This window comes from Astatotilapia calliptera, chromosome 1 (assembly GCF_964374335.1).
Source record: "Astatotilapia calliptera chromosome 1, fAstCal68.1, whole genome shotgun sequence".
Taxonomy (NCBI): Eukaryota; Metazoa; Chordata; class Actinopteri; order Cichliformes; family Cichlidae; genus Astatotilapia; species Astatotilapia calliptera.
In genome coordinates this window covers 31,701,535-31,727,943 of record NC_137422.1, presented here as the reverse complement: position 1 = coordinate 31,727,943, position 26,409 = coordinate 31,701,535, and the positions used below count along the sequence as shown (strand labels likewise).

Here is a 26,409-nt window from a genome sequence, read left to right as displayed (position 1 = left end):
AAACAATGCCAATGGACTGATTCTAAACCACTCAGTGTCATTATTAACTACACACCGTGCATTCGAGTCCGGACCAAAAAGTACCAAACATTACAACTCGCTCAAACACTTTGAGTGGCTCTGAGTTAGAGTGAGAGGAGAGCAGTGGGACTGGGATATTTGTCATTCATGACCTTGGTGCTAGCCAGCCATACAGGCAGTTTGGTTTGATGACCCATCAGAGAATCTGTCTGGGTCCTTGCAAGAGCCAGAGGACCAGGGTGACATCCAGGTCTGCGGTCTGTTCAGCTGGACGGGGGTCAATCAGTGGGGCTGAAGATCCAAAGCCAGCTGGAGAGCCATGATTTGACTGGCCTTCATGTCCAGAGTGTCCCATTCCCAGAAGCAAGAGGAGGCCTCACTGGCACGTTGGAGAAGGCTGCTCATACTCATAATTAATTGCATGAGTTTGTATGGTGTAGGACCAGCACAAGCATATTGCGGTTTTGCATTAGATTGCTAGAAAGACAGAAAACACATGCATATATATAAACAATGAAGTACAAATCATCTGTGTTAGTGTAAAGCAAGCCCTACCAATGTGATTATGGTTAAATCAGTTGTCTCAGCCACAAACAAATACAAATGGGACAGATGCACTTGCAATCAACTGCAACAAGATACCCACTTTAAATAAAAACAACTCCATTTCATCAAAACACACATATGCGGTGCTTAAATCTAGAAAAGGCTTAAACATCCAGCAGAGAATGAGGGAGAGAGAAAAACAATTTACATGCAAATCAAACCTTATCATCTCCATCTCTTTATGCCACTTTTGCCGACAAAATTGCATTCATATGCACAAAGGCATTCAATTACTGTAGCTGTGGCTCAACTTTTCACATACCAGCATTTTCTATTTGGAGAGGCAGGCCCATGTACATTTAATAGGTAGCCATTCTGTTCCCCGGCTCTGCGAGAGATCACTGCCAGTGTGTCAGTTAGAGGAGATGGCAGCATGTATCAGTGCATGAAATAAAGCTCATGCTCCAAAGTGACAGGTCCTGGATATTGTTGGCAAATGGATGTTAAATTCACTCTGCAACCACCAACAGCAGCCCTGGCTATGAAAAATTAACTGTACTCTGGCTAAAGGGAAGGGAAATTGCTTTGCTAGATATACCACAAAATCCTGTTTGTGAGCTATCCATCTGTCAGATCTCTTTGCAAAAAAAGTCCTTCAGCTCTCTCTATTAAAGAGTCTGCTCTCATATGCTGTTCAGAGTAATCCAGTATGAGAGCGGAAACAAAGAGATGTCAAAGAGAGTTAGAGTAAATCCTAAATCTGTGCTGTAGATTACAAATCAGGAAAGAACACTGGCTCCAAGGGCCACAAAACAGACCAGGTACTTGTTATATGTGAACCACTAGAGGGCACCAATCACCACTGTTACTATTCAATAGTTAAAGTAGGTTAGTTCACTTAGTGTACATTATAGTCTATAACTGTTGGCTTTGGGAAGCAAAGTGTTATACACCAAACTACATAAGAAACATTGTAAAGGATACATTTTCCACTGCACAAGAAATATTTTGTAAACCTTTATTTATCCAGGCGCGTGATTTCCAGGGGGTTTAGGGAGGTTATGACCCCCCCAATAATTAGACCCAACCAATATAATCCTCCCAATAAAATTTCAGGTATTACCAGCAAAACAGTATAATGTTTAATCATCTGGGAATTTACCCAGATTTATTTCAGCACAAAGTTACACTGATGTATATATACACAAGGCCTGGTATTATATACATGTTTTATCTGCAGATTGCTGTCGTTAAATAAAATGTCTCATGAGGTTTGAAGTCCACTCATGGTAAGCAGCAGTGTATTTATTTATTGTTTTGTTTTTTTTTTTTTTTACCGTGTATTTATTTTCTATAACATGTATACTGGGATAAGTCAGCATTAGCAAATCTCCCCCCGGCACACACACACACTCTCACCCTTATTAGTTTTCATGGGTACAATACATATGGTTCACTTGGCTCTTTCTAGCTTCCAAATATTGAGACCAGTTTCGCATCCTACCAGTAGATGTCAATCTACCACTTTGAATAACTTCTGGCCTTTCTGCAACTGGGTGTCGCTGTTTTTCTCTCCTGGCAAGGTAATATATTGTGTGGTGACGCTCAGCAGCTTTGCGTCAATGAATTCCAAATTAATCCAGTATAATGATTTCCTCCCTCCTCCCCCTACCCACCGCATCGCGAATGATTATTTAGAAATTCATGAATAGGGATAGAAAATCGGTCGCTGGAAGTCAGAAAGTTAGAAGGGAGGCGTGGTGATGCTCTCAGACAGCAGTGAACAGTGCAAAAAAAGTACCAAAAAAGTCGCCCACTTCTACCAGTTATAAGGTTATTGGCTGAATTGGTTGGCAGAACTTACTTTAGTAAACAAATAGGTGATTTTAAGTCTGGAAAGAAAAATCATGAAGATCATTCCCAAACAAACAAAAAAGTCAAACAACATGCTGAAACCTCTTGGCATGCAGGTTATAGTTTATCTTGGAATCTGCACATATTAATTTAAGAAATGCACACTTAAAAAGCAGGTCTTCATTGGTTTAATTGGTCAGCTTGGCCCAAAATTGGTTAATTTCGCCTCTAGATGATTATCCTACTCTTTAAAAAAAAAGATAAAAGAAACAATTAAAAAAAAGAACATTTTTATTTGTTTGTAGACGTTTTCTGGTAAAAGCGAGTGACTAAGAACTGTAGTCGGTGAATCATTCAGCATTTGATTTGCTGGTTCGTCCCCATTTCTTTCCCAACCTGGAGACTGCGCAGAAGGCGTCGGGGGAAAAGTGCATGTGCAAGCAGAACTAAGAAAGTTCGCAGACCCGAGGTGCAGGATGTCCCGTTAAGGAGAAAAAAAAATCCTGCTGAGGAGCAGAAGCAACACAAGCTGACGGGCTGCAAGGACTGCGAACGGCACTTACCGCACAAGATATACTGTTAACCAGAGAAAATGGGCTTTCCGACGATATTTAGTTGTCGTCGGAGTCTTCTCAAATTGTTTTTGCTTCAGTTCATCGTGTTCCAAACAGTAAATGCTCGTCCTTCTCCTATTATCAGGTTTCCTGGAGACGATACCCCCAGAACAGACAAAGAAGTTGCTTTGGTAAGTTTCTGTCTTTTTTTTTTCTTCCTTCCTCAGGATATGTCTAAGTAGGTCAGGCAGCAATGAACTGTTTTTACCCCTGGAGTACCAGAAATGAACAGGAGTAGTTTTCACATTATTTATTTCTTATTGCTCTAATTTTATATAAAGATACCATAAGAACGCTAACCTATTATTTTATGTTTTTATCCAAACTTTAGCATTATCTAAACAAGTTTTATGGATGCCCACAAGACAGATGTAATCTTATGGTGCTCAAGGATACCCTGAAGAAAATGCAAAAGTTTTTTTCTCTGCAAGAAACTGGAGAGATTGATGCCAAAACTGTAGAGATCATGAAAAAACCCCGCTGCGGTGTCCCAGATGTGGCCAATTATAACTTCTTCCACAGAAAACCCAAATGGCAGAACAAGGACGTCACCTACAGGTCAGAGAATTAACAATAACACACATGATTAGAGAGGCTATGGATTATGCTATAATGGGAGTGAGTGCCAATCCACTGTGACTCCAAATTAGTTCTCAAACAATTGCGGAGGTTTTAATCAGCTTTGCCTGCAAAATGGTTATGGCATTACCACTGGGTGTGATCTAATAGTTTTTGAGTTACTTGGCATGCTGCACTTTAGGAAACCGTTTACTGCACAGCACTATTTTAAAAATCTGTTGCTTTAACAATTGCCCATAAATCAAAGTTGTTGTACTGAGACATATTTGCCCCTGTCTAACCCTCTAAAACCGACCCCACCCTCTCCACAGCCTCCATTCCACACTACCCCCATCCACACAGTCTTGAAGTGCTTGCATCTTTATGTCTCGCTAACACCAGCATTCCTACACAGTATGTGTCAGGTCCTTTGTTTTCATTCTGTTTGAGGTTTACTATGATGTGGATGTAGTTTATTTATATCAGCGGTTTTGCATGTTCTGATCATTCCAGCCTCTCTGTCTGTGTGTTTATAAGAAAGACTGGAAGCCAAAGACAATAACAACTATGAGATCTTAGACTGTTTTCAGGAAAAGGACTGTGTAGACAGGCATACAAATGGGTTTGCGGCTGAACATTGTTTCAGGAGGTGCTTTTACAGATTACTCATATTGGCCTCTTTATTTTCCATGATCTTTAGTAATGAAAGGAGAATTTGCAACACTCACAGATTGTCCTGATTGGACAATTCAAGTCATGCTTGTTTTTTTTGTTCTACTCAATTTGTAGAATCCTGGGTTACACTCCCGATCTGGATGAAGAAGTCATAAATGATGCTTTCTTCAGGGCCTTCAAAGTATGGAGTGATGTCACGCCACTCACTTTTACTCGCATCATGGATGGAGAAGCTGACATCATGATTAATTTTGGCCGCAATGGTATACTATGTGTATAAACATCACACTATATAGATATTCCATTTGTTATTTGAAAACTATTGTACATCTGTACTCAGGTGGGTTTACGAGAATCACAATTAATAAAGAAATGTATCAGTTTGTTTTATAATAATACAATTGTAAGCCCTCAAAATCCTCCTTTTATTGGATCTGCCACATCTTTGTAATAGAATAAAGAGATTGTACCACAGGATAAAATTCTAAGAATGTTCCTATAATAATTAGCACAAGTCAATATTTAAACAGAAGCTCACCGAGTTCTAGACTAATGCTGAAGGAGCAAAAACATACATCTTTTTAAAGTAACATTCTTTTCAAAGTGACTCTACATCCCGCCATCCTGTATTTTAGGAATTCTTTAAAGACAGTGGGGATTATGGTATTAACCCAGTTCATTCCAAACATTCCAGCTAAAATAACCACTTGATATTTACCCGCATTCTGTCTGGTCACAGCTGACTATATTCAGAAAGAATCTAGTAATTATAGGGAAACGCAACTGAAAATCGGCCGCTGAAGAAGACATGGAATTGTTGTTTCAGAAACAGAAATCTTTGAATACATGGACAAATGTCACATCATGTCTTAAGCAGTCAGTATACATGTTTTGATTGGTTAATGATGTCATCAATAGAGCATGGAGATGGTTACCCCTTTGATGGCAAGGATGGCCTCCTGGCTCATGCCTTTGCTCCAGGCCCAGGAATTGGTGGAGACTCTCACTTTGATGATGATGAGCAGTGGACACTTGGAGAGGGGCAAGGTAATGCAAGAGTTACAAAAAGTGCATGCAGCAAAACCACCAGTGATGATTTCTTAAATTTATTTAGTTCTTCATTTTTTTGCTTAGACTGTTATGTAAAGTTAATTTAAAACTTTGTCAGGTGAGAATTTGAAATTGTAGAAACTAATATAACTTTCAGATGCTATTTTCCAAGCATCTTTTTCTGGCACCTGACATCATATCAAACTACAGCCATCTGGAAGCTAAATTTAAAAAAAGAAAAATCTCTATTGCACACATTTGTATTCGCATCCATTGACCCAGATAGTTTTACTCCCAAGTACTTCCCCTTTTTAACATCCTTATGTCTGGATATTTAATTTGTGTGGAAATAATCTATAAACCTATTTTCCATTTCTCTTGGTGCTAGTCTTAAACAGATGAACAGATGAGGATCTCTTGGATGAATTTTTATTTTCTCAATATGTGTTTGTTGTTCATACTGTTACATACAAATCATTTGTACCCTGCATTATACAGTTTGGTTGGACATTTTTCAAAGCCTACTTTGAAACTGCTTTCCAAATTCTAGACAACAATATTTGCTTTAACTTACAGGAAGTTGAAGCTTGCTATGTTATGTTAGCTTGCTTGCTATTATTGTAACAAAAGTTACCTTCTAAACATGTGTGAAACTAATGCTACAAAGTTTTATAGTGAATTGAGAAACCATCATATGAAATCAAACACCATAGAGCAAATATTCATATATCTTCACTCCTTTCTATGTATGCATTCTTTGTTTTACAGTGGTGAAGGTGAAATTTGGCAATGCTGATGGCGAGTTTTGTAAATTCCCTTTCCTGTTCATGGGCACTGAGTACAACAGCTGCACAGCTCAGGGTCGTGATGACGGTTTCCTATGGTGTTCCACCACTTACAACTTTGATGAAGATGGCAAATATGGCTTCTGCCCTCATGAATGTAAGCTTACCCAGTGGGTCCCTTTTTTGTTAAAGCATATACTATATGTTTGACATGCAGCTGTGATGTCTGTTTGGACATTTTGCTTTTGAAACTTGTGATTTTTGTGGCCCCACATGACCTTAGGCGTGATGTGCCCTACTTGGATCTTATTGAACCAGACAAAACATTTAATTAGTCTTTCAGTACTGGTAAAGCAATACTTAATATCACATCATAGCTATACTCAAAGCTGTTCTGTTGTTTTTGAACATGAAGAAAGTAGGTTGGCCAGGAAAATGCTTTTTTTTTTTCTTTAAATTTGTTTTATTTGGAGTGAATTATGGAACATTTCTTCTCCAAGTTACTGCCCCACTTTACAACATGAGGCTTTGTCAAACATTTTGTTTATCTCTGTTATGTTGCTGTCCATGGTACTAACATGATCAGATGCTATTACAACTAACTGCCAAAATACACATGTTCAAAGTCATTTTATGTGATAAAAACACGAGTAAGGCCTGTTTGCACTGGAGTTTTCTATTTTGTTAAACTTTAGTTTTGAAGTAAAAAAAAAACCAAACAGTTCCAATGTACCTATTTTGTTAATTCAAGTTTATTGTGTTCCCTTGTGTTATATCACTACTTAGTGATCAAGGGTTTTGTATTACAATTGAATTTCTTATTTTAGTTAGAAGAATGTAAAAACAAATACTGTTTTTAAATTTATTAGGCCATCTGTAACTTCATTTGGTTTGTGATTTGCAGTACTTTTCACCCTGGGTGGAAATGCAGAAGGGGCTCCATGTAAATTCCCCTTCAACTTTCAGGGGGAAAAGTATGATGGATGCACCACTCAGGGCAGAGATGATGGTTACCGCTGGTGTGCCACTACTGAGGATTATGACCGCGACAAAACGTATGGCTTTTGTCCTGAAACTGGTAAGTGGTGTGTCATGTGTTGTCTCTTATTCACATAACATATAGTAAAATGAAAGATAATCACATCAAGTTGATGTCCACTTAGGTGTGCATAGTGGTCACGGCCTTCATTATGCAATAACACTTAAATAAATAAATATTTCACTAGCGGTGCTTTTTTTGATGAGCAGTGCATAGTGCCTTGCCATATGTTGGGCTACAGGAATTCTGCAGCTGCGGTTTTTGGTTATGCTCGTGGTGGGCTGAATAGCTATAAAAGTATTTTAATGTGCAGTAGCAGGGCCTATTTTCCATTCTGTCAGTGGGGCTTGTTTTAGGGTTGAGGTACTGGGGTAGGGAGAAAGGCATACAGGGAGAGGTACTACCGTTGGTGCTTTCATCTGATTTTATTTGATTAGGGATGAAGCTTTGCTGTAGAGTCCTGTGTGAGAACTTGTACCGAATAAGAAATTATACTGTTTTTTTGTTTTACTCTTTCTTTCTTTCTTTCTTTCTTTCTTTCTTTCTTTCTTTCTTTCTTTCTTTCTTTCTTTCTTTCTTTCTTTCTTTCTTTCTTTCTTTTAACACAAAACCACTCTTGCCAGACTGAAAATGATCTCTCTTTGAAAGAAAATCAATTTGGATGGGTGCATTTTGGTTGTGTGCCTAATGGATTAGTTATTGATGTCGTGTGTGTTGTGCCAGCTGCTTTCATCGTGCTATTTCTGAACATCATCTGCACTCATTTCATAATAACCCAAACTTTTCCAGAAAGAAAAAAAAATCACTTTGCATAGTGAATTTATAAGATAATTAAGCAACTGAATTCAGTGCTTATTTTGCATTTACTGTTTTGCATTTTGTTGCTGTTACCAGCAATGTCAACAGTGGGAGGCAATGCAGATGGAAGCCCCTGTGCCTTCCCTTTCACCTTCCTGGGAGACACTTATGAATCTTGCACCACCTCTGGACGCAGCGATGGCAAAATGTGGTGCGCTACCACCAAGAGTTACGATGATGACCGCAAATGGGGTTTCTGTCCTGATCAAGGTAAAAGAATTTGCCAGTGGTATTTGGGGATATTTTTCCCAAGAGCCAGTGGATTGGAAGACACTGAATCTATCTTTTTCTTTTTTTTCTTTTTTTTACTGTGGAAAGATAATAGATATTTGTTTAAACTAACTTGTTTCTAGGCTACAGCCTTTTCCTGGTAGCAGCCCATGAATTTGGTCATGCTCTTGGTTTGGAGCACTCTCAGGACCCCGGTGCACTGATGGCCCCTGTTTACACTTTTACTAAAGACTTCAGGCTCTCCAATGATGACATCAAAGGCATCCAGGAGTTGTATGGTGAGAGAAAATGCCACATAGAGTCTAATACCAATAAGTGCCTGGGAAAATGATTGTGTTGTCAGTGGATAATTTGCAGACCCCTTTAAATAATAAATACTGTGGTAAATCTGACAACAGGTGTGCCAACAGACAAGCCTTTGCCTCCAACCCAGGGTCCTGTCACTCCAATGGATATCTGTAATGAGCCAGTGATCTTTGATGCTGTAGCACAGATCAGAGGAGAAACATTCTTCTTCAAAGACAGGTAATCATCTCAGTTAGCAACTTGATGTATCTTTAAAAAAAAAAAAGACTTCAATGTAAGAAAAGTCTGAAGCCCAGGCAAAGTGTTCTAGATATGCAAGCTGTAATGTTCCCAGTTGCTCTTTTGAGTCTTAAATGTGATGTAAAGGCTGAGTTTGTGAACACTGAAAGCACTGCCAAAGTCCTGTTAAATTTCCTGTCTGTGATCTGTGCGAAGAGCGATAAAGAAAACGAAATTGCCTGCTTCAGGCTGTATCACGTGACTGAAACACAGCAGCCTGCACCAACTGGATTTCACAATCACATCACTGCAAACAATGAGCAGTTTAACATGAGGTTTCTTGTTAATTATGGTTTCTCTTTTTACAGTCTTGTGCCACTTGAAGATTGTGAGCATATTGTTGTTTTGTGATATGACAATTAGTAAGAGTTGAAAACAAGCTATCCCTCTACTCACGCAGTGACAACCAAAGTAGTCATCATTCATAAACAGTCTACACTCCTCTTCTCCACCGGCGCCAGTGAATCCAAAGTCATGTAGCTTTACTATGTGTCTGCTGGCTGACTCTGTAGAAAAGAAGTTGCATAAAGTCCTGTGGTTCGGTCAACAGTCTTCGTGAGTCAGGGTACTTCCCGTAGAAAGATGAACAGTTTCATTGCAACAGCTGAAGTTTGTTACAAAGAGCTTACCCCAGTGGCATGTTACAAAAAGGAACTGTTAGGACAAACAAATGATGGGTTAGCTGTTGACATTGTTGACACAAACACTATAATTTCAACGTTAAGAGCTGCATATCCTGTCACAATCATTTGGAAATCAGCTAAGAGTAGATGCATCAGCAAAATGCTCAAGAGTCAGTTAGCTTGGCTTTTTTCACTGAGTTACAATATTTTTCACCTTGCTGTGGCTCTAGCAGAGAGTGTGCAGCGAACCATGAAACTTTGGATCAGTTGTTGGTCATCAAGTCAGCTGAAATGATCTTTTTCTTCCATCTGAAACATTATATATCTTATTTAACTGTTGGGACAATTTTTTTTTTAAAGTGAAAATTTTATTTTCACTTTAAGCATTGTTGAAGTCTGAAAATGCACACAGTCACATTAATGTAAAGGCAAGAACAAGTTTCCGACATACCTCGGCTCTCAGGTCACCGTTGTTTAAATGAAGCCATGGAAAAATAATATCTTAAAAAAGAAATGACATTGTGTCTAAATGATAGGATGACAGCAGTGCTAAGCATCACCTACCTGGGTGGAATGTAACAGATGATTAAACTGTCATTTTGCAGAGAGATGGTATTCAGAGCAAACTGGTTCAGTTTAAGGTGGCTAAAAGTTCCATATACATATGTTACACTGAAATTTAGCTGAGCTGTAACATATTTAGACATTTTCCTGTTTGCCAGATTTTTTAGCACCATTGTGCACTAATCTAAGCTGTTGTGTGATGTTTTCAAACACATTTAATTCAATATGACGTGAATTTTAGGTTGCTATGTGAAAATTTAATCAAGCAAAGTTTAAAAGTTATTCTGAAGATCAGGGTGGGAAAATGAGGACATAGTATTATGAAGTTACTGTAGTGAACAAACAGTATATCTCACTGAAATCTGGGATCGGTAAAGTTTTAGTACAGGCCTGTTGGTCCAACTTCATAAGTTGCCTGAAGGGCATGTCAGAGTTGTATGCTGCAGAGTTCTGGTACATGCTAAGTTTTATAGCTTTACAGAAAGAGCTGTACCCTCTGGGCTCTGGGGCTAAGCTCACTTGACTCTCCCACTGTAAAAGTGGAATCTCTCATTCTGTTAGCTCAGCATATTTATGTTGTGAGACAAATCTTAACGTGATGCAATGAGTAATACTTGCAGCACTCCCTGAGCTCAGCATATAAGTGGGTCTGTCTGTCTCAAGGCTTAAGGAGAAGGTACTTAGAAAGTCTGACTTATAGAAAATGTTTGGCCAACCTGCTGGTTAGGTCTGTTCTGAAGCGTAAAACCAGTAGAGATTGTTGTGACTGTTGTGCAGAGGCTGGTGAAAAACTGTTAAGAAAGACTGCTGTTTTATAGAAGCACTTTTGTTGAATGGTAGTAGTTAAAGATAATGACAGTATAAAAATACAATAGGCCTCACAAACACTGCCAAATACCTGTGACTGAACTTTGCTTTTGAATGTTTCATTATTTTCTGACTTTTTTGGTGCACTTTAAACATATTTAGACTCAAAAATGATAAAGATCTGTTCTCCATCTACTTTATTCTTTTTCTTCTGGTTTGTGAATGTCGAATGTTTTCCTTTTTTATGTACACCACAATCCATGTCTGAGAGGATGTAGCGTTAAACCCCACAAACCAAACTTTTTGTTTTACCATCATAACTCTCAAAGAAATACTTTGGTGTACCTTTTCCAGCTTCCCTGACAGATACTATTGTTACTCTTTCTTCAGTTGTGAAATTCTTTCTATCTTCTTTTTTGTTTTTGCTCTGTTATACAATTTTAGTGCCTTTTCCACAATGCATTTTAGGCAAACTTATAATGTGGGTCAGTACATTGAGCCATTTAAATCAATGTGTTAAAAACTTATATTTCTCACAAAGCTCAGTTGCATTGTCATAATCATCAACCTGTATTTTTACACAGTTCAAACAGGACTTTGTTAAGAACAAATCCAAGATCAATGGATTATCTACTTCAGATGTTCGGGTTATTAGTAATTACCTGTATGAAAATACAGGTAAATAAAAAAAGAATAAAACAGACTCAGAGATCTAAAACAACAGGAGTGCTTTAGAAAAATCACTTGAATATTTTCTGTACACGTATTCCCCTTACCACCCCTAGGCAGATCTTGTTTTTCCTTTTATTGAGTGCATACTGGAAGAAAAGAGAGGGAGGAAAGGATAAAATTAAAGCTCTGCTACAGACTGAAAACCCTCTGGATATTGTTAGTGCACGAACAGCAAACTGATCTGCAAGAACACAAATAAAATAATGACATTCGTAGATGGTTGGTTCAGACTGGAATATGTCTCATCTTTCATCCTGACAAATGTAACTTTGGGCAAGTGTTATGTATGCACACTTCTATTTATGCTTGTTTGTAAAGTTTTATTCTCATCTTCACTTTATCATTATGACAACTGATCTTTGTTTTTGGCAAATCTTTGTCTGTCTAAAAAATAGGTCAGTGGAAAAGAGTATGGTAAGCTGCTATTGTTGCGCAGCTGTGTATTGGAAATCCGGGCAAGATGGGTCTTGTTCCGCTGGCGTCTGCAGCCTTAGTCCTAACGAGAACCAGATGCTCATGAATCAGACCATTGTGGCTGGCTCGGCCAGCGAAGCACTTGCACTAAAACCCCGATCTCTTATACACATGCTTTTTCTCTCTCTTTCTCTCCCCACCTCCTCATCAGCCCCTCTGGTCCTTTCACTCTTACTTCTTCACTCTTATTTCTTCCCTAGCCTGTCTAACTCATGATTGCTCATCCACCCACTCTCTCTGCAGGTTCCTGTTCAGGTCAGTCAACTTTAGAAGCAAACCCAATGGGCCAATGCTAGTGGCCACCTACTGGCCTGACCTGCCCGCCAAGATAGATGCTGCCTATGAAAATCCAGAGGAAAAAACAGTCTTCTTTGCAGGTATTCTGAGGAAAGCAAGAGACTTTGAAAAATGCACATTTAGATCTGTTTTAATATTGACATAACCCCGCACTTATAAGGTGATGAAGGAAACAGATGCATTACTTTTAATGAGTAATGAAGATGTGTCTTCCCCATTTTACCACTTGGATGCATTTCCCCTAATGGTCAGCTATTTCTATTACCTGAAACTTTAGGAGGCACCAGAATGTAGGCCAAACACTCTTAAGTGCAGTGTGGACTCTTCCAGCATACTTATTAGTGGTTTATGAAATATTCACAGCATTTTACAAATATGACAACTTTCCTGAATACTGATGAGACTTACATGATATATCCATCAACTCTAAAGACATTAAGATGGTTTGGTAAATGTTCGACTTATTATCTCACTGCAAAATTGGTTCATAGAGTTAACCCTTGTGTTGTCCTCGGGTCAAAATTGACCCCTAGGTGAATGGCAAACAAGTATATGGGAATCCCGAGGACAACACAAGAATAAATGATTAAATGTTGATTTAAAAGTTTAGTGATTTTCATTAGAATAACATATTGTATGTATCCTAAAAGTGAGTTCTCTTTTTATCTTACTCTTCTCTCCCAGGCAATGAAATTTGGATTTATAGAGCTGATCAGTTGGAGACAGGCTACCCGAAAAGGTTGTCCAGCCTTGGCCTCCCCACTGACCTGCAGCAAATCGATGCTGCCTTCAACTTTAGGAAGAACAGGAAGACTTACTTCTTTGCTGGAGACAAATTCTGGAGGTAAGGAGAGTTAAAGTTTGTGCAAAGATTTGCATTTAATGTAATTAAAAGCCCTGTGTGACTTGACCTAGCTCTTGCAATTGAGGTCATAAACTGTTGCAGTTGTGTGCTATATCTGAACTGAGTTAGTGTTTGGTGTGACCTAAACGGTACAGTAACTCAACAGCTTGTAGTTTTTGCACATATGAAGCCGTAGTGTTTGTTTTATCTGGGAAAGTGCCATCATATGTGTTTCTGATGCACTTTATCAGATGCAAACCAACGAATGTCATTCAACAACAGAGGGTCTTTAAAAAAAAAAAGTGAAATCATGGCTATCTCACTTCTATTGTGCATATTGCACTGGTCTGCAGGCTCTTTGGCCTAAACAAACAGGTACAGCATGCTGGCCATGTCCACAGTCCCTGTCCAATTGTAAATCGACTTTTTGGTGCATTTACAGCCACAAACCTTGAGTAACTGAGAGTAAATCATAATAACAATGCAGCCAGAACAGTTTGCCCTAACTAACGTCCTATGTTATTAAATAGCAATGATATTAGTCATTATCTGGCTGATGTGCACACACCCAATTTTTAACAGGCTAAAACAGAGAGCAAAGCAAAGCAGCAACTGTACTTTGATAAAAGGACTGTGCATTATAAAAAAACATTTTTTAAATTCTTTGGGTATGGGAGCGACCTAGTTAACAGTCTGGATTGTTACTCTACTTCTTTTACTTTTATTCTCTTCTCTAAATGATGCAAGAAAGGAACAACAGTTTATGAAACTGATGGTCAGATTAGCTACTAAAGCTCTGAAGGCATCCTCTGACAAAAATGTCAATACACTACATATTTTTGGCACAGCATAGAGTTGTTCGGTGCTAAATTAATGCTATTAATGTAATACATGTCATATGTAAAACCTCAGATGTGATTTCATTGTTGTGTGTTTACAGATATGATGAGACCAGCAAGACAATGGACTCTGGCTTCCCAAAACTTATTGCGGATTCCTGGAATGGCATCCCAGATGGCATTGACTCTGCCTTCAGTCTTAATGGCATTGGTAAAATAATACTTTTAACAAGTAAATTTGACCAAAATATGGCAGGAACAGTTATTAGTATGTGAATGAATTTGTTGCACGATTCATACCATTGTGCCATTGCTGTACTCTATTTTCCAAGAAAAAGTGATTTCAAGTTTTCAAGATATGGCAGTATTTAGGGAAAAGGATAAAAAGCTACACCTGCAACTTTGTTAGTTACAGAGCATTGTAGTTCTTTCCACTGAAAACAATATATGAGTATAAGGTTTCATAGGTATATCATTTTAGAACACTGTCATATTTTAATTAGTACTAAACAAAAAGAACAGCTCAAACTAAGCAGGAGAAGTTTGATTCCGCCACATTTCATGGCAGCCCATGCCAAAGGAATGTCAAGACATTTGACTGGAAAATATGAATCAACCTCACTATGGTAGGAAAAGTCACAGGTTCCCCAAAAGGTCTTATTTTCTGGGAATTGTGAATGTTTGTACCAGATAATATAGAAAGCCTTCAATAGCTGTTGAAATATTGGAGTCCTGAGCAAATGGGAAACTTCCTGACTCTACCGCTTCTAGAGCCATGGCTCCAATATGCCAAGAATATGCCACACAACTGTTGCTATGCTCTGATAACGACACTAGTGTTTTTATGTGTGTGTGATTACTGTCTGCACAGCAGCATTCCTTCTGGTAAAATTGCAGGAAAATCCAGTCAGCTCTATCAGTGAGTCTGGCACTCTGCCTTTGTCAGTAAAACTCCTCATATACCAGAATTGAGCAAACAGTGACGCCTTCTAGGCAAAAAAAAAAAAAGTGTTTAGAGGAGTTGGCTACACAAAGAATGTCAGGAAGGCAAATAGACCATAAGGAGTATTTCTGAAGTCAGGGAGTGATCAGTGGTTTTATAATGACAGAATTGTTGCATTTTTTGTGAGTCAATATCACAGGTTAGTTGACACTTACTTTTACTGCTGGTGCAAAGTGCATTGCAGCCACTGTAAGAAGTAAATGGTGAATTTTTAATGTGAGACCACCAGTAAATATCTTTTGAGATTCTCACTGTCAGCCATGTATACTTGAGGTCAGAGGTGGTTAGCAAATTTTTGCCTATGGCAAGCAACCAGGGACTTTTTCATTGCTTCTCTCCTAACATACAGACAGTGCTGTAAGTGTCACATAGCCCCTTCCCCACACCGTAAACAAACATATTTATATAAAGAAGGTCTTTCACCCTCTACAGAGGCGCCTCTGTGTACCTCCTCCTTAGCATAATTCAGAGAACGCGAGGCTTGACTTTGGCTTCTGATTGGGTATTTTAATTCTTGTACGCTTGTACAGAAGCTTGTTTATTTCACTGTTATTGCGTGGTAGTTTGTTTGACTCGAGCAAATTTAATAAAGAAAATTCTCAGCTTAGTAAATGTTTTAAACACAATGTGTATTCTGCTTGTCTTTCACAGACTACAGCTACTTCTTCAAAGGCAACCACTATTTCAAACTAGAAGACAGCAGCTTGAAGATCGTGAAGTTGGGTGAAATCACAAAGGACTGGCTCGGATGTTGAACATTTCCAAAATGTCTCACAACTAACTTGTGTAATGGTGACCTCTTGAGCCTCATGAGGACATTATTGTAGTATTGAAGACAACTTAAGGTCGCTGCAGTGAAAACTGTTGTAATTTTTCTATCATGGCAACTCTGCACGCTTTCCTGCAGCCTGTATAACCGGTCTCCAGATTTGTAGAACGCCACCCCTGAACCTTCTTCGTAGGCTGAACATATGCAACTGGATATTTGCTACATTTCTGTGTGACTTTGACATTTTATTTGTTATGCTGTTATGCAGATTTATTACAATATGCACCCCATCTTTTATTATTTTATAGATTTTTTTTTCCCAAGTCAGACATCAGGTATGTCCACACTGCTTTAAAATGCAGTGCTATACTGTGCTGGTCAATATTGCCTTTTTATACAAATTTGATTTCTTTAACACCATAAGAGGAAATCATGTTGGCTTAGAATTATTTCAGTGTAATTAGTGCAGTTTAATAATTGTATCTGTTTAATTACGTTTTTCATTGTTGTGCGCTACATTTGAAAGAATGAATTTGCACAATGTGACCGAAAATGGTGCTTTTAGAGATCGCTTTTTGCATATAGTCATATATATACATTATATTCTGTATAACTATGTCTGATCGGACTACTTAGTATCCTCTGGATGTATAAAAGTAGTATTCCCAGACACATTATCCTTCATTTGATTAGCACTTTGTTTAGGACTATACAAGGGAGTGGCACAATAGGAAGACCAAATTATTTCCGTGTCAACTCCATGTTACATTTCCCTACACTAATGGTACAGAAAGATTAATGGCACAGGTTGCCTCTAGAGGCTGTATAGGTTTCATGCATAATGGAACCATGACAAGAGTACCGCAGTAGTATTGCTTAATTATCTTTTTTTTACATGTTTTTTCCTTGTGATGGTTTGTTTATGCTTTTTGCACTGTCATCAATAAAGATGGTCAATATAATAAATCTACAAAATTGTGAATGATTAGCCATGATATGTGATCCTTATCCGCTAGGTACCAAAAAAAAAGTGGGAGATCATATACCTTAGTGCACTGTATACATACTCTTGCAACACATTAGTGGTAAAAGTAGATCTATAATGCTTGTGTTATGAACTTACACCAGTGTTGCTTTGTCATAGAGTTCATCTTTATGATATATAGTAATGCTGGCACTTCTTTAAATTTTAAGGTTCTATAAGTAACAAGCGGGCTAACTTTAAAATAATCAGATATAAAATTCATTGAATAGAGCAAACGGACTTTATCTAAACCCTTGCAAAGACTATAATTTGTTATGAAACTGTGCCATCTTGTGGACATTTATGATAAATGTGTAGCCTTTGCATAAAATCAGTTATTTGCTCGTGACACCGCGATCGTCCTAACTTTCTTTAGCATTTACTCCCCCGGGAGTCCTAACCAGTGTTATTTTATCAAAGTACACAACCTACGAGACAATTTTAATCTTTTCCTATCTGAACCAATTTTTTTCGAGGCATCTAAATGGGATACCACTATATTTTAGATACTGTCGAAAGGGTACTGTCTAAAGTCAGTACCTTGCAAAATTTAGTGACAGTGTACAAACATTCACTTAACAGTCTTAATTCCCCACTGCACAGCGGAGGTGGAGCTTGAAGCTACCGGTTTTGCTCTCGCGTGCTTGAGTTTTGTACTCGTCGTAACTCGCGCTTGATACCGTTTGGCTCAGCAACAAATGAGAACAGGTTCTCTGTTGAGGAAGTGAGATGGTAACATCACGGGGCTACAAATTAGAACTTCAGCCGTCATTTCGCTCACTGGACTACGATGCCACCGCAGCGAGTAGGTGCCTTGCCGAGGCAACAATCTCTGCTTTTGCCTGCGGTCATCAACCCGTTTGTCCAAGACACCAAACTAAGCAACGCTGCTATAATTAAAGTGAGTATTTCTTCTTCTTTTTCTTTTTCTTCTTCTTCTGCTTTTTTAAGAGATTGCACAAAGGCAGGATTTTGAAGAATGCTCGTTTGGTAACAGTGTTTCATAGTGTGACATAGTGCACTCAGGCTGCTGTATCCAGGGCCTGTAATCTTCTCCAACACGGCTTTGACAATCAGCTTGTAAAGCCTCCTATGCAGCACAACAGACTGAGCCATTGGGAGCTTTCTAGAAAGCTTTCCAGCAATGTGGATTTCTAGGCTCGTGCATATTTCTGCTAGGTGGGAGGTCAGTTTTCAGCCAGGCAGCAAGTGACTTGAACACCAGGGAGGTTTGGGCCTGTAATTAATATGCATAAATGTACTCCTCTGCCTGCAGTGTGTCTTGTTGGGAATTTTCTTGGTCCCTCTTCGAGCTATCTTTATAACCCTGGTTCTGATGGTGTTATGGCCAGTGTCTGTCATTGTCACCTTCAAGCTGCCTCTGAAAGGAGCTGTGGAGCCAAGCACAGGATGGAGAAGGTAACTATGGATACCAGTAACATCCAGTCTTTCTCAGAGTTGGCCACGACTTTATCACACCTAAAGCAAAACAATAATAATATATTTAGCTTATTCTTGACATCAGTTTTGTTTACTTGCAAATGATCTTTTGCTTATTTCTTTTTTCAAAACTTGGTTGCCCAGAAAAACTGTTTGGCTAATCTGGGACATCAATAACCCATTTGCCTTTTTTACTGCAGACATTTTGTTTGCTAAGCAACTGCATTCACCTTGCACGCCATCTTATCACCATCTGTCAAAGTGAATTGAACTACTACTACTAAACGCTTTGAACATATCTATCAAACAATAAACATATTGAACTTTAAGTTTTGCAAAAGTAATGAATTGTACTGAGGTGAGAAGAAGGATAAAAAGTCAGTTTTCGCTCATATGCTTTACAGAAGCAAAACATGCCAAAAAAAATAATAGTTCCTGTAATAATGAATTAGCAGCTACTTGTGTTCATGTCGACTCATGCTTTTCTAGATCATATCCTCTTCACAAGCAATACCTCACCTCAGTTTCCTTCAGAAAGGAACTAGTCGGTGGGGGGTTAAGGGGAACTGGAAATGATGTTTTAGCCACTTTGTTCACCTCTGATGTCCAAAAGTAATAACAGACATTATAATTATAATAATTTTCTATATCTGTTTATATCTTGTATGAAAAGGACTCATTCCACTGGACTTATTAAACAGTATGTCTGTACATATAGTCTGAAAATGACAATTAGTTTTGTAGTCTATATTTTACTTGGGTGTGTGTTGGCTTCTTCACACTTGTTCACAGTGTAAACAGTTCTTGTGATCTTAGACTACAACATTTTTCATACATTTTGCAGATGACTGACAGAAAAAAAAATATAAGTTTAAACTATTGAAATCTTGTAATCTTGTGTCTTGTCTTTTTTTTGACAGACAGGTTAGGCTGTTACTACAAAGCTTTATATCAATGAATTTGTGTTGTATTGCAGATACCAGTGAAAATCGCCACCCTGCTTTGTCGAACCACAGGTTTTTTTAACCTTGATAGTTTGTTTGCATTAGTAAAATGATGAACCATCCTTCAGCTTAAAGGCTGTATACTATTTTCGGAGCCTGTGACAAATTGCTCAGAAGCACAGAAAGTGTGACATGATAGTTTAAAGCAGGGCATAAGCCCACACTGCATAATGAAGGAAGTGAAACTTAACCATAATAACTTGACTGATAGCATACGTTAAAACGTTTTACTGTAAGAGCCGATTGATTAATGTATCTTTAAATATTCATGTTTGTATTCTCTTTAATTTGTTTCATATTAAGTATGTGAAACTAAGTTCATAATGTCATTCATCATTTTGTATCTCTGACTCCATAGCAACACCCCTTCCTTCCTTTCTACAGTTTTTGAGGAAGCAATTGGCAACAGTAACATACTTTGCGCTTTAAGGTTAAAGAAAAGCACGAAATTGTGAAACGCATCCTGTTACCACAACACATCAGTCAATATACTGAACCGATAAACAAAGAAGGTCTAAATAGACCCATTAAAAATATTATACCAGCCCTTTTTATGTAAAGAATTTAGGATTTTCTCATGCAAAGCTTCTTGCACTGTTGTGTAGAATAGACAGTCACTTCCCATTCACATTTTTTTTCATTCACAAAAATTCAGCAATTTAAAAAAAAATTTTTTTATCTCCAGATTTTTGTGTCAAAGAGTGATGGCTGCCTTGGGGAGGGCTTACTTCTTCAGCATGGGTTTTCGAGTGGTGGTCAAGGGTAAGCAGGCCAGCAGCCATGACGCACCCATCCTGGCTGTGGCCCCCCACTCCACCTTTTTTGATGGGATTGTCTGCGTTGTAGCTGGCCTGCCCTCCACTGTCTCCCGTGTCGAGAACCTCGCCACACCCATCTTTGGCAGTAAGATACTTTTTGCATGATTGTTTCGAACAGGAAAGTAGGGACAAACTGTGTTTGTTATAGTCCATTTCCATCTGCCTTCACCTGAATGCACAGTTTCCCACTCTCTATGAAACGTGGGAGAGCTTGTAATATATATACAATGGAATGTCATTACTTGCTGCCTGTACTGGGTATCAATTAGTCCAGTACTTTGGAGTTGTCATTGACATAAATCCTTGTTATAGTAAGTAAAATTTACAAATGCACTCTATGAAGTAAACACGAGCTAAGACATTGATTAATATAAGCCTTTTCATCCATCTTTTTAAAAGTAATAACAACACATAACTCATTTCATATCTGTCACATGTGATTTGTTAAACAGTGATATCACTCTGTCTTATTTAACACTTACAAACGAATGCAAATAACTAAAGCCTGTGCACCAGATTAGTGGAAAATATGATCAAGATTACTATATTCTTTTGTATGTTCATTACCATTAATCTTTTGTTCTCTCTTTAGGGTTCCTTCGGAGTCTCCAGCCAGTGCTGGTATCTAGAACAGACCCAGACTCCCGGAAGAACACAATCAACGAGATTAACAGGAGAGCCAAGTCAGGAGGCCAGTGGCCACAGGTCTGGCACTGCAGTCATTCTCAATAAAAATGACTTTTATATGAATTTATTCATTGTTTCCAAAGGAGAAAAACTGTATTCAGTGTTGACTCAGATTATTTTAAAAGCAATCTTTGCAATTTTGAGGGGTATTATTTTACCATTCAGCAAGGATGCTTTTTTTTTCAGGTTCTTATATTTCCAGAAGGAACATGTACAAATCGCTCATGTCTTATCACGTTCAAACAAGGTAAGATATAAAATGTACATTTTGTGTAGTGTAATCATTAGTTTAATTTCTATCAGCATGTCAAATGCATTTAAAAAAGATAACAACATTTTACTATACAAAACTTAGATCTACTACTGTATTATAGAACATTTAGTATTTTCTCTTAACATAAATCAAATCCATTTAATACATCGATTTCATAACAGAGAGTGCTTCTTCGTACGTTATTCCATTTAATCAATATTTGATGTGGTTTGTGTTTTAACTTTTGGTTAACTGATGCCTATAAGAGTGGTTCTGTATGTGGTGAGAGAATGGAGAAGTCAGAGTAAAATCATATAGTTTTACAGCTATGCACTTCATGTTTAACTACACGCTGTGTGGGTTTTTTTTTAATTTTAATACCTATTGTTCCCCACGCCACTTTTAGGTGCCTTCATTCCTGGTGTTCCTGTGCAGCCTGTGCTTCTGAGGTATCCTAACAAACTGGTAAGTAGGGTTGTGACAGTAATAGATTTTCATTTTTCGTACATATACATACACAGCCAGTAATATCTGTTCAGTGATGTAGTGCAAAACTATAGGAATAGTGTATATATTGGATTCCCTGTTGGATTTGTAGATTTGCTCACAAACAAATGAACAGTCGTATTTTTTATGATAGTTTCATTTTATTGGAGAACGACTTACTTTCTAAATCTTTTACCTTTTTTTGGTTGTGGCTCGGCAGTTCAAAGCTTCAATTCCCTCCAGATTTTCGTGAGGATTGTGGGCTTGTCTCATCATTGTGTTCACTAGGAAATCTAAAAGCATGACATTCCTATATATTTGTAAATGATTTTAAAATTTATACCAGTGTTGTAGTGGATAATATAATATGACACAGTCCTATGTGCAGACTGTCTTATACCAAGGTTAAAGATTCAGGAATGAATGAATAATATACTTGTGTTTTTTCTCTGTAGGATACAGTGACTTGGACATGGCAAGGATTCAAGTCGTGAGTATGCTTTATAGAGTTTTGCCTCGTCCAGTATACATCACTCGATCTATAAGTATGCATGTCTAAATATGCATATTTATAAATTGCATGCATTTGTAAACTGTCACTTTTTCCCAGAAAATAAACATAATTATTGCACAATTATATGGCTGCCTTATTTTTACAACACTGTAGTTCTAATGAATGAGAATGTATAACAGTTTTTTTGATTATGCAGGAAAACACTTCTGCTTTTGACACTGTGCCAGCTCTACACAACAGTAGAAATTGAGGTAAGAGATTTTCTGATTTCTCGTAGTGTTTGTATAATAACATTATCTCATGAAGTCGTTTAAAGAGTTTTAGTTGTTTTGGATATATGATGTACTCAAAAGGACTCTTTTAAACTAAGGCTAGCAGAAGTTTTTATTTTCCTTTTTGGTTTAAGTGTACTTTTTGTTTGACTGTTCTCATACACTTCTCATCTGTTTACATGCTTCCCAGTTCCTCCCACCTCATATCCCCACAGAGGAAGAGAAGAAAAGCCCCGCTCTGTTTGCCAGCAGAGTACGAGAAACTATGGCCAAGTAAGTGTTCATTAGTCTTAAGCGTATAATGTATTATGTAAAGCAATTTATGTTGCCTTTTCGTAAAGAGGTTCTGTGCAAAACCACATTGCACTGCATATTGCTCAAATGCAAAGTGGAACAATTTGCTATAGAAAGTAAAAGTACTGTATAAATGTTTAAATAAGTCATAAATATAGTGTTATGCACATGCAAGGCTACTAAGCTGATAAGAAAATAAACAAGTGGTCAGTATTGGAGAGTGAGTGCAATTTGTCAAACTAAATTTGCATTTTTTACTGTCTTTAGGTCTATATCCATGCACAGTGAATCTGGCTATTGCTTTGCTATAATCTTTGTGTGCCTCCTTTGACTACTATAGTGAGTTGATTAAATGTCTGCAAACCTTCTATTTTTAGGGCTTTGGGCGTTCCTGTGACAGACCACACATATGAAGATTGCCGCTTAATGATCTCAGCTGGTGAACTCACACTTCCGATGGAGGCTGGCTTGGTTGAGTTCACTAAAATTAGTCGCAAACTCAAGTAAGAACATGTAATATGAGCGTTACCAAAAATTGCAGTTAGTACTGACCAATGCAGCTTCAAAGGGTTCTTATTGTTGTTAATGTTGATTATGATATAACCTGTCACCATTATGTTTGGCTCAACTAGTCTGAAGTGGGACAATATAAGGAAGGAACTTGACGGTTTTGCAACCATGGCCAGCACCTGTAAGGGGGGACGCATAACTATTGAGGAATTTGCCAGTTTCTTAAAGCTTCCTGTCAGCCCAGTCCTCGAGGATCTGTTTAGACTGTTTGACAGGGTGAGAAACTTGTATGTTAAATATTTGTTAAACATTATATGTTGAAATCAACTGAACATTACCCTTTTCAAATATCGCCGTGGCGTGGCACCACTTCACAAGGTTTTAAAACAGCCAGTATTTGGCCTGGCCAAGCGAATGACATTTATTAGATGGACACATTTGAATGTGAATGATCAGTAAAATAGTGAAGTTCATTTTACTGATAGCTGTAGTATTTATGTAAGTTTAGGCACTTTAGAAAAACTTCGCTTGCAAACCCTTAAAAAATAAAACACCTTTTATATTTATTTTTATAAAGCTCTAATAGGGTATGTGAAATGAAGTGAAAATCCAATACATTTCTGTGTCACAGTGCTGCACCAGTTGGAGGGGGAAAGCTACTGAGTTTCATACTTTCTGTTCTCTTATCTGTGTTCATCACTTTCAACATGAATCAGAGAGCATGTGTTTACTAAAAACTGAATGTTACCTTGTATCATGTGCATTTCATAAACTTGTTATCAAATCACTATAGTAGTAAAGACTTAATCAAATAGTATTATCACTATTACCAGACACCGAATAACAGCAGACAACAAGCGCTTGCACCATAAATGATTAAATGCTGTCGATCATAATAATCTTTACATTTAACAGCTCATCTGTTCTAATTGACCTCTCTCTCTAGAATGGAGATGGCACTATAGACTTCAGAGAATATGTTATCGGTGTGAATATCCTGTGTAGGCCATCTAACACTGAGGATGTTCTCAAAATGGCTTTCCAGGTGAGACCATACATTTCTCATACTGATGTGTTCATATTGGGGGCTGAATATTATGCAAATCTCTTGGAGTGAAGCAAGAAAAATTACAACAGCTCCTTTATTGACTCGCCCAAGGTAGCACTACTATGGTTTTTGCAAGGCAAATGACCTTCAAGGGTATTTATACATTTCTGTATAAATACCCTTCTGTACACCTAATATGTTACTTCTATTGCATCATGCATTTCCTGCTGATAGTAGTTTTATCACTCTATCATGATAAACTAGTAGCTATGAAGGATATATCTGAGATGCTTAAACTGTAATCTGTGACAATTTGTGAGAAGTATAAACAGTGCAACTGTTTATATATGAAATATATACCCCAAAATATAAAAAGCATATACACTTTGCAAAAGGAATAAGTTAAATGCAAAAAATGACCAATGTTAAGATAAAATCAACCAGCCCAGCCCTTACTGTCTGTGCACAGCAGCAGCTTTAGTATAGCAAGAACAAAGGCAGCATACAATTCACAGAAGGTTGCATAATGTCAGGCTAACAATGTGTGTCTGCTGTGAACATTTTGCTGGCCATAAAGTCAGATGCAATTTGAACTTACTAATCAAAACTTACTTTCTCCTGCTTCGTGCAACGTCCAAGATCATTTTGAAACCTTTTTCTTGAAAGTCGTTACTCATTTCTCACTTTTTATTATCTTTCATGCAGCTTTTTGACACAGATGAAGATGAGAAAGTCACCCATGACGAGTTTACTGCTCTGCTGTGCTCTGCTTTGGGTGTGTCAGATGTAGACATGACCAAACTTTTTGAAGCGATTGATGCCGACGGCTCTGGTTTCATTACCTTCAGTAAGTAGAATCTAATTGAAGAGAAAAGCCTAATGCAAAGCTCCCGTTATGTCTTGTGGCCTCTTATTTGATTCCTGGTGATATTTTGTCAAGAAAATGTTAAATAAATAAAATAATAATAACAATAATAATGGATTGCATTTATATAGCGCTTTTCGAGACCCTCAAAGCGCTTTACAATTCCACTATTCATTCACTCTCACATTCACACACTGGTGGAGGCAAGCTACAGTTGTAGCCACAGCTGCCCTGGGTCAGACTGACTAAATTGTTCAAAAAATAGTTCATTATTATTGTGTGTACAGCACTCTGTAGTTTTTCTCTGTTCTGATTCTTTAGATGAATTTCAAGAATTTGCTGCAACCCATCCTGAGTATGCCAAGCTCTTCACCACCTATCTGGAACTTCAGAGATATCAAGCTATCCAAGAAGCAAACCCAGGTGATCTGGAACTTGCTGGTCAGCCCAGTTCAGGGGAAGAACCAGAGGAGAGCACATCTGACAAAAAAGATGACTAAGACAGACCATAACTGTGACTTTTATTTGACTTCACTGAAAAGAGAAATGAATACAAGGCTGTTGCAGTCTTGTCAGCATATTCAAGTCACTGCAGCAGAAATGGTCATATATGGTGAAGCGCTTGCATTTTTATAGTTTTAGAAAGCTTTGATTTTCGATTTTAGTGCCTTATAGATAAAAAGCAACTTACCCCCAAATTTTTTCTGTCAGTGTATTTTTGTGTATGCTTTGCTATGACACGAAACACAGATGGGGTGTGTCATAGCAGGACAATATGTCTGAAAACTGGTCATTGTTTCAAATAAGGTTTACACCTATTCTTCAGTCATCACTGTGGTTTTTGCTGGGTTTTTACTGACGGAGATGAGCACAGCCTTGTGCACCTTATCCTTTGTCTTTGTAATTTTTCTTTAACAGAGTGGGAAATCTTGCCAAATCAACACAAATTTTAAATGTAAGCAAAGAGTCCTTGTGCTTCTTTATTACAGTATAATTAGAGTACTGTGAGCAACCCAGATATGTTCTGTTTTAAAATTTTGTCTACAGTGAGCATAGATGCTGTGCATTACACTTTTCCCACCCTCGGTGCTCAGGGACACAGAACTTGTAACTCAGCTGTATAATTAGCCAGAAGTTTGCTTTGCATGTGTATCTATTTGCATTTCTACTGAAGATTGTTGTTGCTGAGACAGCACCACGTCTGTGCAGCTTTAAGTTTACTAAAGCAAATCAACCACTGAAAATAGGGCAATTTGTGAGCAAAAAGGCAACGGTGCTTCTACACAACAGCATATTCCAGTGGGGTATGCTTTCAGACCCGATTAACTAGAGGCATTGTTATTTATTTAGTGGGTTGTATTGCAATTATGTTTTGCTTTTTGTTAACACTGCAAAATGTTATTTTTAAAATAAAACAAGAACACAA

General features: G+C 37.9%; 2 protein-coding genes across 2 annotated transcripts; both read left to right on the top strand.

The window, feature by feature from the left end:
- Positions 1-1,877: 1,877 nt before the first annotated feature.
- mmp2 (matrix metallopeptidase 2) lies at positions 1,878-16,743 on the top strand. Its single transcript, XM_026173479.2, has 13 exons — positions 1,878-3,166; positions 3,367-3,593; positions 4,383-4,531; positions 5,187-5,315; positions 6,087-6,260; positions 7,008-7,181; positions 8,037-8,210; positions 8,354-8,509; positions 8,630-8,756; positions 12,260-12,393; positions 12,998-13,157; positions 14,098-14,207; positions 15,651-16,743. The coding sequence occupies exons 1-13, from the start codon at positions 3,014-3,016 to the stop codon at positions 15,752-15,754; spliced, it is 1,971 nt and encodes a 656-aa protein (XP_026029264.2). The 5' UTR covers positions 1,878-3,013; the 3' UTR covers positions 15,755-16,743.
- A 684-nt stretch (positions 16,744-17,427) lies between these two features.
- Positions 17,428-26,409, top strand: lpcat2 (lysophosphatidylcholine acyltransferase 2). The gene is made up of 14 exons (XM_026173470.2): positions 17,428-17,693; positions 18,069-18,211; positions 19,922-20,139; positions 20,647-20,759; positions 20,928-20,988; positions 21,401-21,459; positions 21,936-21,970; positions 22,191-22,245; positions 22,457-22,539; positions 22,938-23,063; positions 23,193-23,346; positions 24,017-24,115; positions 24,824-24,965; positions 25,305-26,409. Exons 1-14 carry the CDS (start codon positions 17,583-17,585, stop codon positions 25,481-25,483), a joined length of 1,578 nt encoding a protein of 525 aa, XP_026029255.1. The 5' UTR covers positions 17,428-17,582; the 3' UTR covers positions 25,484-26,409.

Excerpts from the sequence above, each read along its gene's own strand:
- lpcat2 (XM_026173470.2), top strand. The coding sequence starts at position 17,583 with ATGCCACCGCAGCGAGTAGGTGCCTTGCCGAGGCAACAATCTCTGCTT. Across the intron at positions 17,694-18,068 it reads GCAACGCTGCTATAATTAAA|TGTGTCTTGTTGGGAATTTT; the intron begins GTGAGTATTTCT and ends CTCTGCCTGCAG. Across the intron at positions 20,989-21,400 it reads TCTTATCACGTTCAAACAAG|GTGCCTTCATTCCTGGTGTT; the intron begins GTAAGATATAAA and ends CGCCACTTTTAG.
- mmp2 (XM_026173479.2), top strand. The coding sequence starts at position 3,014 with ATGGGCTTTCCGACGATATTTAGTTGTCGTCGGAGTCTTCTCAAATTG. Across the intron at positions 8,510-8,629 it reads AGGCATCCAGGAGTTGTATG|GTGTGCCAACAGACAAGCCT; the intron begins GTGAGAGAAAAT and ends ATCTGACAACAG. Across the intron at positions 8,757-12,259 it reads ACATTCTTCTTCAAAGACAG|GTTCCTGTTCAGGTCAGTCA; the intron begins GTAATCATCTCA and ends CTCTCTCTGCAG.